At 49.4% G+C, this 12,001-nt stretch overlaps 1 protein-coding gene across 2 annotated transcripts in view; it reads left to right on the forward strand.

Annotated features, from left to right (window-relative positions):
- Nucleotides 1–12,001, forward strand: part of GALNT14 (polypeptide N-acetylgalactosaminyltransferase 14) — a 93,141-nt gene that overhangs the window by 27,515 nt on the left and 53,625 nt on the right. For both annotated transcript variants that reach the window (XR_013773371.1, XM_079298620.1), the window contains exon 2: nt 4,636–4,805. Coding sequence is in view for 1 of the 2 variants with exons in the window: in XM_079298620.1 (XP_079154746.1) it covers nt 4,636–4,805 (170 nt within the window). In the remaining variant the exon portion in view is untranslated. The remainder of the gene's footprint in view (nt 1–4,635; nt 4,806–12,001) is intronic.

Below are 12,001 nucleotides of genomic sequence, written 5' to 3' on the forward strand. Positions count from 1 at the left end.
CAGCAGCAGCTCTATAATTGAACCTCCTGTTTGCAGGGGCCCCACGCTTCAGTGAGACTTCTAAATCTCATTTGTATAATGCCTGGTTGCAATTCCTGCTGAAAGATTGCCCTCTGCCTCCAGTGCCCCTGAGCCTGCTGAGCCCAAAGATGTCTTTGCTGGCAGAGGGATGATGGAGCGTGGCCGGGCAGCAGCGTGCTGCATGGCATCTGAGTTTCCAGAGCTTTCACGTGGTTATTGAAGCTTTTGATAGGCTGATGTAATTTTTTATTTCCCCCTCCCTTCCTGTTTTTTAATGCCTGAGTCCCAGGGAATGGGCTCAGTGGCAAGTGCTCAGTCAGATATTATGTAGGGATGAGATTTTCCAGGGAAAGCTGGGCTTGAGGGGAATCGAGGTAGAGGCACATTTGGTTGCTGCCAGACTCTTTTGGGGTCATCTTTGTACCTGCACAGGCAGAACCCTTTTTCTGGCCAAATGGGTTCCTGGGAAACCCTGTCAGCTCTGCCAGGGTTTTGCTGCCTCCTGAAAGGATGCTCATGACACCGGTCTGCTTCACTCTGGTCTGAAGGCAGAACTCAGCAGCCCTGAAAGGAAAACGGCTTTTATTTTAGTGAAGGCTTAAGTTCTCTGTGTTAAAACAGTGCCACAAAAGAAGAAAGTGGCACACTGCCCACTCCTTGTCTTGCTGGGCAGCTGGAAGCTGGCCCTGGGGACCGGGGTGACCTGCCTGTCCCCAGGCACTGCTGGCTCCTCTTGGGAGGCTTTTCGCCTGACATGCCTTTTCACTGCTGGGCTTCTCTGGGTGGCCAAAGAGCTGCCACAGCTGGCCATTCCCTGCCAGTGTCCAGCCTGGCCTGGGCTCCCTACTGTGCTGGGAGGGGTGCTGGGGCTGCCTGCTGGGGGCCACAGCAGCAGCAGCTGGCTGGGCTCTTGTTCCTCCTTCCCGCTCCAGCGATCCCTGCTGTACTGTAATCACACAATTATTATGCCGTTAAAATGTCATATTCGCAGAAATCCACATAAACAAGGCATTAGCAGTTGCCAGAAAATTGTAGTTTTACTGCTAATGACCCATTTTCCCCCTGCAGCACCGCTCCTTTTTTTCTTAAATATTATTTTTTCCCTTCTTTGTTTCTTTGGCATTTTTTTGTTTTGTTTTGTTTTGTTCCTGCGCTGTGATTTAAGAGGCAGATGACGAATTACATCTTTGCACTGAGAGGCTTTTAATCTTTAATGTACAGTTACAGTGAAAAGCTGCCTCTCTGCTTGCTCTGGGCTCTGTGCCCTAAGCCAATGAGGGTGATGAGTGGTTTTGGAGGAGATGCCTCTAATGGGTCATTTTTTGGGGGGTGCTTTACTGAAATGGCAGAGAAAGCTCTTGGTGAGCCCTGCTCTTGGCTGGGTGCTGGTGTGAGATGGAAGCTTCTCTCCACACTAGATTTTGTCTCTTTTTGTGGGTGTTCCTCTTGTTCACCACCCCTGGGGACCCCCCAGTGTGGTGTTGGAAGAAGCAGCACTTGCTTGCCAGGAGCAGACAGCCACCCCTTGGATACATTTTTCTATTTCCATTAGGCTCATTGAGTTTCTCCAACTCTTATAAGCATTGACTGTGTTTGCTATAATTAATACCAGTCATTAAACTGCAGTGTTGAAAGAGAAATTACCTAATTCCAAGAAAAAAAAAAGAAAATTTATTACTAGTATGTGAGAGAAAATGAATAGAATTCTTGGAGAGATGAGCCCTGTAGAAGATAAATAGAAAGGCAAGTGGAATATTGACTTGATCCTTTTCGAGTGCAGGGTTAATTTGGCCTCTAAAGTGAGTTAGATTGTAATAAATTAAATTTAGATTTCTGCACATCAGTTAAATAACTCCCAAGACAGAATTCTGGTGTGAGGAAGAGGTGATAATACATTGTGAAAATATTATAATGAAGACCTTATCTGGTAACCTGCAACCAATGTGCTGTCCCTGGGTGAGCAAAGGGGATTTCTCCTGATGCTTTAACTCTCATTCCCTGTCTCTGATCAGGTGCAGGTGAGAAACAGGCGAGTCCCTGTGTGCAGGTTGGTGAGGTCTCCTGTCTCCTGCTGTTTGCACAGCTGGGAGCTGTTCATGCTTTCCTCTTCTGTTTTGAGCAGGCATGTTTTGCAGAGGTCAGTGTGCACCAGTGTCTGAGCTGAGCATTCTGCTCCAATTTTGGTTACCTTTTTAGGGAAGCTTAGATGGAAAGAACTCCCAGAAGATTTGGACAGGTGGTGTAGATCAAAAGCAAATGATCAACCCCTAGTATCTAGCTCTGGCTGAGAAAGTGAACCCAATCCCTGGTCTTGTTTTGTGGCCAGATAGGGATTAAAATAACTTTAATCTCTGGCATCTCAGGTGTGTATTTAATTACCCAATGTTTAGTATCCGTCCCACTGATAGCTTTCCTCAGCTGGAAAAGGAGAACCTGAGTGAATCAAGGTTGGCTCCTGTCTTTCAGGTGGAGATTGCATGGGAGTATTAATTAGTCACTGCAGAGTGAACAAGGAGTGCAACCCTAGAATGCAAGGTATATCCAGAGCAGGATGAGAGGTGGATAGTGTGGGGTAAGACACTGGTATTTGCCCATGTATCCATTTATTGCTGGGATCCCATCCCTGATAGCAGGACATTAGCTGAGTTAGATAGAGACTGGGAAAATGCCATCCCAGACCCTGCCAGACCCTGACATGTGCCAAACCCTGCTTCTGCTGCCTGGCCAGAGTATTGCTGTGCTTGCAGCAGGTGCAGAAGCCTCAGTTTTGAGGGAATCCACCAGCCTTCCCACCTGAACCATCAGATTCCTTCCCAGCTCCACCCTTCTAGCTGATGCAAGGCTATTGGATGTAACTGACATCACACAAACCAAAACTGCATACACACACTCACACCTCTTACAGCCTTAAGTGCTGTGTGGCCACTTTTGAAAAGCCATTTCTCTTCTTACTAAGTTTGATAAAACCAACTTTTATTTCTCTTCACAGCATTAAAATTTAGGGACTGCAGCTCGGGCGGTTGTTCCGGCAGCGCCAAGCCTCCTGGGGTCATCGTGAAATCTTATAAACATCAGGCTGTCGGTAGCTCTGCTGTGCAATCTCCTCACTTTTCCCTGATCTTTTACTGCCGTGCTAAATCATGTTTTGCAAGATGCCTTAGAAAAAAACCAACATAAACAACATTTATCACCCTGTGCACGTCGGCCCTCCCGAACGTCTGCGGCCGGGTTATGTGCGTCCTCCTTGTAAAACTCCTACAGGGACCTTTCTGATTTCATAACTTTCTCCCAGCCTTGAACAACTTTATTCCAGTCCTCAGTAACTTCTCTAAGTATGCCTGCTGGCTCAGTGGTTCCTTCTGATGGTGTCACGCTGGGGTAGGTGCTGGAGGAGGTCCTGGGAAGGCCATGGGGTCACACCAGGGGAGGATGAATACCACCCTCTGTCTGGAAACCCCTGCATCCCTGGAGTTTGTTGGCTCTTTGGGAGTGCTTGTTTTGCTGTAATGTGGAGTGATGTGGGGCATCCTGTGGCTGCTTGCTCTTGTGGTGGTTCACTTGCAGGAGCCGGTCCCTCCTCCCCTTTCTGTCACTACAAAAAATGCACTGCCAGATGCGAGTAAAATCAATTATGGGATAAAAATCGCCCTTTTCAAAAGCTTCATTTTGTGCTATTAGCAGGCAAAATTGGCTTTGAGATGGTGTGAGCCGAGGAGGGGGGAAAAAAAAGAAAAGCAGAAGAAAAGATCAATTATTGGATAAGATCACAATTTTCTTTGGGGCTGAGATGTCTGTAAATGTTTGCATCTCTCAGTGTTACAGGTAGGCTGAGATCAAAGAGGTTGTGCTGCTGTAGTGATGAGATCTTATCGGGGCTGTTTTGTGCTGGCTGCCTCCGACACTGCCAAAGGATGCTAAAACACCCAACAGCTTCTGCTGCTCAGGGATGCTCAAACCCTGACAGCACTGAGCCACCAAGAAATGCTTAAACCCCCAAAGGTTGTTGAAGCTGCTGAGTAACCCCAAAATGCAGCTCTGCCATCCTTCTGGAGTGGGGGGGACCACACAGGCACGTGCATCCCTGCTCTTCTCCCTGTGGTAGGGATGAAGTTCTCAGTGAGATATGTGTGGTGGGAAAGATGGGCTGAAATTGGGCTGGGAGCATGATGGCCCCCTTCTTCCAGGGTCCTGTTGCTGGAGCTGGGGCTCGGATGTGGCTGTAGAAATGCGGGATTTCTCCTTTCCTACCTGAAAGGTTATGAGGGCAATGGGTCATGTGATGTAAAACACCTTTGTGTTTTGGCTGGAGAGAAATTAAACCCCTTACAAAACGTTTGTGCTCTTGAGATGGTGCTGCTTGAGAGGGGGATCCACCAGAGACCTGAATTTGGTTTCATATCAGTTGTTCTAATTCAGATTGGCAGACTGTCTTTGACATATTGTTTCAGGACCTGAGGTGGAAAAATAAACCCTGAGTGCCTCATGGGACTCCTCATTAGCCTGCTCTAGCAATGCAGGGCTGACCAACCTCCGGTGGGGCTTGGGAGGAGCTCAGGAGCGGGGTCAGCGTCCTCTGGTGTCTGTGTGTCTAACGGGGCTGACTTTGTGCGGCAGGAACCGAACGCGGACTGGGACGAGCTGTGGGATGAGTTTGAAGAGCGGAGGTACCTGAGTGCCCGGAGGTGGAAGGGCGGCGAGGACCCCTACCGGCTCCATGCCTTTAACCTGCGCGAGAGCGAGAGGATCCCCAGCGACCGCGCTGTCCGCGACACGCGCCATCACAGGTTCTGCCTCCCTGCTCCTGCCAGCCCCTGGCCGCAGCCCTCCTGGGGTTGGCTCTGCCTGGCTTGTGTTTCTGAGTCTTTGCTTGATTTCTTGGCATGTCTGCAAGTCTTAGACCTGTTAATTGAAACTGTGTAAATTATTCCAGGACCATAGAGAAAGATAGGAAAGGCCTTTATTTTCCCTTCCAGATAGTAATGGGTTTGCAAGAGCAAGTCTCAGTGGTGCTGGGTACTCTTGCTCTTTAGATGATGCAATGAGGTGATGCAAGGGGGGTAGGATAACTGCTGAGAGTTGAAATTGCTTTGCAGAGAGAGGAGTGGGGAATAGGAGATAATTGCTGAGTGAGGAGGAGAGAAGGGTGGGAACTTGTTGGATTACTAGCTGCTCCAGCACCACTGAGGTAAAAAATATCCTTTGGTGCCCAAAGGAGCTCTTTGGTAAGACAGGAGAATTGCAGCAGCAGTTGCCTTGTAGATGGAGCTGCACTCCTTTGTCAGTGTTAGAAGGCTGGGGTGGGAGCTTTGGTGCACCCTTGATTGCTGAGGTCTCAGCTGTAATCTCCCTCTGGTTGTCTTGCCAAACTCACCAGGGAAGAGCTGCCCTTCCTGCTGAAGGTTGGTGGGGTTCATGGTTAGTTTGCTGGATGGGGTGATGTGAGGATGTCCTAGTGTTGAAGGGAAAGCTCCCAATTTCCCTCAAGGCAGTTTTCCTCCTTGTCATCTGAGGACAAAGTGTATGCCTGGCCCTGCTGTTCGTCACCAGTTCACAGCCAGTGCATGCTCTTTCTGTGGAGCTGTGCCTGGCATTATGTCCCAACTTGCTGGCAGCAGCAGCTGTCTCTACTGCCTTGTCCTGGGAGCCCTTTTGGATGAGTCCTGCTCTGGTGGGAGCTCTGTGCTGGACCCAGCCATGGCACTGTGCTGCCCCTGCTGCACCTCGCTCCCAGATCAGAGTGGCTCCACTCCTGGCATCTGACCCAACTCTGAATTTCCCCTATTCCAGTTCACATGCAGCACTTGGGCTGAAATGCTGAAACAGCACCAGTTCCCCAGCCCTGTAGCAAGCAATGTGCTTATTTATTTATTTAGCTTCTTTTTGTTGTAAGGACCAGATGCTCCTTTCTCTGGAGAGGAGCTGTCAGCCCTGACGGACGCCTGTTATAGCTGAGCAGAGAGCGAATGTGCTATTCCTGGAGAGAATTAATGCTGGGGATATTAACCATCTGCCCTATTAAAAGGGAGGATTGACTCAGTTGCCCCTTGCCTACCATCACTGTGCAGTGGCAGCCACCTTGTTCCTGGGCAGGCAGATGTGGCACTGAGTGCTCCTGTGAATGAAAAGTTCTCATTAAGGAGGAAGTGAGGGCACAGCATGTGGGAGGGGCTGGGGCTAATTTAATTTGTTTCCAATTTCCTTAACCCGGTAATTGGATTCTGATTTATTGAATGTGCCTGAAGAACGCTGCGGATGATGCACCATTAGCTAAGCATTAGAGTGGCCACAGAGGAAATGGAGCTGCTGGCAGATCTGGGGGAGGCAGGCACCGATGGGGAGGATGGAGGAGGGAGAAGGATCTGGGATTTGTGGTTGGGGGACAGAGGAAAGTGCAGACCTGAGCCCTCTCTGGAAAAATAATCCTTACTTACAGCACTGGGAGCTGCTGCAGATGATGCTCTGGCCCTGCCATGCAACCTGGAAGCTGGTCTTGAGTTGTGCAGCAGAGATGTGTGGGAAAGCATGGATTAGCATGGCCTGCTCTTGGAGCAGGGAGGAATTGCTGATGGCTGTGTAAGAACATATAAAGGGAATCCAGCATGGGGTTGATGAGATACCCTCTTGTGAAGGGGAGAGTTGTGTGGACCAGTTGTTGTGGTAGGAGAGACACCAGCTGTGCTCATGCTGTGTGTCCTGCTGGAGGCTGTGTTTAGAGGCTTGGTTTCAATGGAAAGCTGGGATTAAACTGCTCAGAGGGACCCTAGAAAGTCAGGCCTCAATTCTACTCCAGCTGACTTTGGGGCAATTCAAGACCTCACACCAAGGTACCACTGTGCCAAGGGACTGCTGCCCAGCTTGTGTGAGGGTTTAGGAGGCTTTGGAGAGGGTCTCATCCATCATTTCAGCTCGTTGCCATTGATAAGCAACTTCTCTTCAGCCTCAGTCTGATGTTGTGCTCTGCTCTCTGACAAGGTTTCCAGTGTGTTGGCTCTCCATCCTCCATCCTCTGTACATGTGAGATGCACAGACCTGCAGACCATGGTAATGGCCAGAGACCCATGCATTGTGTCCTGATCCTAGGGACTGGGATGTGGGAATGCTGCTCCTTACAGCTTCTCTGGGGGGTGTTTTTCATTAGGATGGTTGTAGAAAGTTTCCTGGTGTTTTCTGTGCTAATGCAGCCAAGCATCTGGACCCACCAGTGATAGCTGAATATACAAAATCTGGCAAGGACTGAGCAACAAGCTCCTTGCCAGGAGGTCATAGAAAGGGCAAATACTTTCAATGGGATGGGATGTGGCACTGACAGCCAGTTGCTTAGCAATATTTGCTGGATTGATTTTGTTTTTTAATTGCAGCCAGTGGAATAGTTTCAGATGGTGAAGAGTTGCAGTGTTCCAAGAAATCAGAGCAGGAGGAACTGTGGTGGCTCTGGCTAGTGCAGGGCTGTGAGCTTCTGTTTGGCTTGTGGGTGATTTCAGTCAGGGAGCTGTCATGTTTTCTGTGCACTACCTTGTGTCACTTGGCCTGGGAGATCTCACAGCTGGAGCTTTGCTCCTGGTGACCTTGTGTTTCACTGCTGTTAACTCCATTCCTGGTTGCACATTGACTAAGACCTTGGGCTGCATAAACGAAGAGGGAGAATACCTTGGATGGTCCTGTGGTGGTGCATCTCATGCCCACCAAAAGTCAAAGCTGTTAAAACATCCCTGTGATTGCATCAGCAGACTGCCCCTGGGGCTTGGTGGCACATCCAGGCTGTGCACAGCCAGCTCATGCCTCTGGAGTGGGTGGCTAGTCACCCTCCACCACGGTAGCCACATGCCCTTGGGATTGCCTCATCCCCACATCCCACCTCCTACAACTCCCACGGACAAATTGTGGGACTGAAATGGCAGTGAGTGAGTCAGTGGTGGGGGAGCAGAGCTCAGGTTTCCAGTATTGCTCAGCAGCTTGGAAAGCCGACAGCGAGGATGTGTCACCCCCAGCCTGAAGATTTTGTCGTGATGGCTGCTGGGCCTTTTCCATCTGTGGCAGCCAGCTCCTGGGGAGGCTGGTATCCCCACAGCAGTCTCCATATGCTGCTTGGGCTGACCCCAGCTCCCAGGGCTGGGCTGGGTTTGATGGATGTGCTGTTGTGGCTGCCAGGCTGGGCGGCACCGGCCTGAGCGGGGGCTGGTGCTGCTGAGGGTGGCACAGCAGAGAGGGGCAGTCAGGGACAGGGAGAGGAGATGAGAGGCTGGAGGAGAGGCAAGAGCCTCCAGCAGACTTCTCCAGCTATTGCAAATCACGTAAACCAGCTTCAGGCATCTCCCAGTGCCTGCTTTCCTCTATTTGTCTTGCTTTTTACTTCAGTAGTGCTGTCTCAAGAGCTAACAAAGCCAGAAGGAGCCCTCTCAAATTCTAACATAAGACTCAGCATTTCTGAAGTTCCTTCCTTCCCTGAGTTGCAGGTGCTTTACAAGAGGTCCTACCTACCCAACTGAAGTTTAATTTTACATCTGCTTAGGGGTGTGTTTGTGTATGTGTGTCTCTGAGATAAAGCAGCTGCTAAGATCAAGTTGTGATTGGAACATGAGGCTGGCAGGGATGCTGCAGGTATGAGGATCAGGTGTTGCATTGTCTGCTGAAGATGAGAGCATCCTGGCAGCCCAGAAGCCAGGTCCTGTCAATTTGTGCCCCCTAGAAAAGCTCTGCTGTTATAGTGTGTGCTATTGTCTTTGAGGAGACCAGCACAGACTCTTAAGATTTCCTCCAGATTTCTTCTCCTAAATCCCAGTGCTAACCTAACTGGAGAGTGTCCCTTGGGTAGGAAGACTGCTTAGGACTGGTTGCTTTGCTCATATGGGCTGTTCATGGAGGGATGGGAAGATGCAGGTGATGCCTGTGAGGTTTCCCTAAGGCAGAGAACTGCTGTCTTATGTTCTCAAGGTCCAGAGGTGCCAGGATTACAGCCCTTGATCAGGAGCATTACACACTGCAGTGCTGTGTTGACCCATTAATTTCAGCTTGAGTTCCGAGGGTGCAGAGCTTGCACGTTCCACATCGTGGTTGGGATAGGCAAAAATACCTGACTGTGCTGTGTGGGGATGACTGGGAAAACCAGGTGGTGCTGGTCACCTCTGCTGGATGTGGTACATGTGTACACAAGCTCCTGGGGCTGGGCATGGCTCTCTGCCCCTCCCTGTGTCCCACTTGGACACGGCTGGCACATGTTGGCATCCCTGTGCAGATGGCAAGACAGCAGCTGTGGCGCATGAAGGCTTGGGAGTGGCTCTGTTTTTGGGTGAGCTGATGATTGCAGGAGCAGCAAGCACTGAGAATATGGTGATACCTTCTTGGGAATTAAGAAAAGTAGGTTTTGACAGCATTGCTTTTGGTTTAGCATGTTTATGTTGCCCTTGGTCTTCTCACATTGCCTTATCTTCTTCCAACTTCCTTTTCCTCCAGACCAAAACCACTTTGAGGTTGTTCTTGAGGTGAACACTGGGTCTCAGCAGCCAGAAATGTTTTGCCCCACATAAAGATTTAAGCATCTTACCTTTCTTGCCTGGTTTCTTAAGAGTCTCCAGAGGAGGAATCTGTCTGGAGGACAACATGTATGGGAAAGCCCAGGCAGGACAGTGGGGGCTCTGCTCTGCTGTCCTCAGTGTTACCTGAACAATAGACCTGCAGAAGCAGGTAAGTCCCTTGGATCCCTAGCAGGTGACCAAACCCATTTTCAATTTGAGGGAAGGTTTATAAGGACTTAGATGGACCTCACACAGCTGAGAGCAGAACCAAAGCTATAGATTTTTGAGGTCTCCTGTTATCTTTCACTTTGCTGACTCCATACATTTCTTACTTTGGCCTCTGGACTGTAGCTGTGCTAATCCACTTTCCTGTGTAATGCAGACTAAGTCCCGAGGGATTATTATTTTTAAAATGTGCTTATTCAAGCAGTGTCTCATGAGTTGCTGACTGTGGGTGTGCTGTGTGGCAGACCAGGGCAGGAGGTGGAGTGGGCAGGGGTGCATGTGCTTGTGGTCTCCCTGTGCCTGATGCTGCTGGGTGCATCTGCCTGGGGCAGGGGAGTGGTGGGACAGGTCAGAGCAGAGGAGCCTCGAATGCAGTGCTGATGGATGGACCCCTGGCCATGGGGTTGGATGAAGGAGGGAGCCAGGTGAGGAGGATGGGCGAGAGGGAGTGCTCAGATGCTGCCACATCTCTGGACCTGGCATTGGTGAAAGCTGGAGGAGGTGTCCTTGTGTGTCTGTGCTGCTGGCTTTGCTCTGTCCTGTACCCTCCTGTGTGGGTGCTCCCCCATGAGAAGTGCATGATAGCCTGAGGGAAGAAGAGTGACAGCAGCCTTGTGTGAGCTTGGGGTGGCTGGGTGTAAGGGGGTACAGGTTTCTTCTTCTTGCCTTTGGGGCTCATTATTATTAGCTGCTGGGTGGCTGTCAGCAATGTCCTGAAGAGATTTTCTGTTCCTTGATCTGTTATTCCAGCTGTTACTCTGTTTTCTGAGCAGAGCCAGGATATTTGTCATTTCATTGCAAAGTGAGATTTATCACATTTAGGCAAAAGCCTGTCTGTGTGAGGGCTGTCCCTGGATATTTTGCCTGCACAGCATTTTGGGGCTGAAACAGCTGGGTAAGAGAAACTCTGGTCTCCTTATTTCTAGTGACAGCAAGAGCAAAGCATGACCCTGCAGGTGAGCAGATACACAAATCAGTGGTGGAAAACACATTTCACACAAAAGTATTTCCATTAGGAAACAACATGATTGGGGACACCAGACCCCAAGAGGTTGGCTCACAGCGCCGTGTTTTCCATCACCTCCTTAGGCTGAGATCTCTCAGGATGAAGATGTGAGAACAATCCTTCAAGTAGAGTAGGGGCTGGCTTGTCCCTTTGGTATAAACTGGGACCTCTTGCATTGGTCAAGGTCTTGGTTCTGCCCTTGATCAGATGGCTTTTGTGGCCTAAATTTGAAAGTTTTATGCTGATGTGGATTGCTCACCTCACATAGTGGCGTTTGCACTTGGCTGTCTGGGTGAATTTGGCCTTGAAGCTGCTAGGGGGTTTAAGGAACCATTGGGTGATCAAAACACAGAGAGATTGTTTTCAGGTAGCACAGAGAACAAAGAGTATTGAGATCAGCAGTTCTTGGCAGCTTAGCAAGGAAAGCAAGACAGCTATTAATCAGAAACTGGCTCTTGATAAAATCATAGAATAATTTGGGCTGGAAGAGACCACAGGAGGTCTTCTGATCCAGCCTCCTGCTCCAAGTTGGGTCAGCTCAGTAATCAGCCCAGGTTTGTCTCAATGCAGAAAGCAATGAGCCTACTGGGACTCCTGCCTCTCAGCATTTTGTAAAAGCTGATGTAATTGAAAAACCCTGGATGCAGTGCATGGAATTTATAGTTATTTCCTCCCTGCTACCTGTGATTGTGAAACAAACTTTAAAGTTGCTTGAGTTGCAGCTTTGTCAATGGTGGGGTTGAGACAGGCTTGAGAAAACTTGACCAAAGACAAAAATCCCAATGAGTCTCCACTCATATATTTTACCTGAAAGTGGAGAAAAATATTCACTGGACCATTTTAGCACTGCAGAAATTCAGTTTGGTTTTTTTTTCCTGCTTCTGCTGGAGTGGGTATCTGGTACAGATGTGGGAATACCTGCTGTGTGGAGGTGGAGGATGTGACAGTGCTTATTCTGCAGTGGTGGATTTTCAGTGCTATTCCTCCCCTCTTCTGTTTTTTTGCATGAGAAGGATAACTTGAGGGTAACTTGAGAAGCAGCTGAGGAGTGAGCTAGGCTCTCTGAGGAGCTGATGGAAGTGTATAGGCGGGTGTTTGGGATGCAGGAGGATGTGCCAGTTAAGTGGTTGTGTTACTCATTTTTTTCCTGCAGGCCAGAGCTACTTCCATCTGAATGGGCTGTGCAAGGAGTGTGAGTTATGACACTTGTCTGCACAGAGAGCAGAAACTATTCCTG

The sequence above is a fragment of the Erithacus rubecula genome (assembly GCF_903797595.1).
Source record: "Erithacus rubecula genome assembly, chromosome: 2".
In the NCBI taxonomy this organism is placed as follows: domain Eukaryota; kingdom Metazoa; phylum Chordata; class Aves; order Passeriformes; family Muscicapidae; genus Erithacus; species Erithacus rubecula.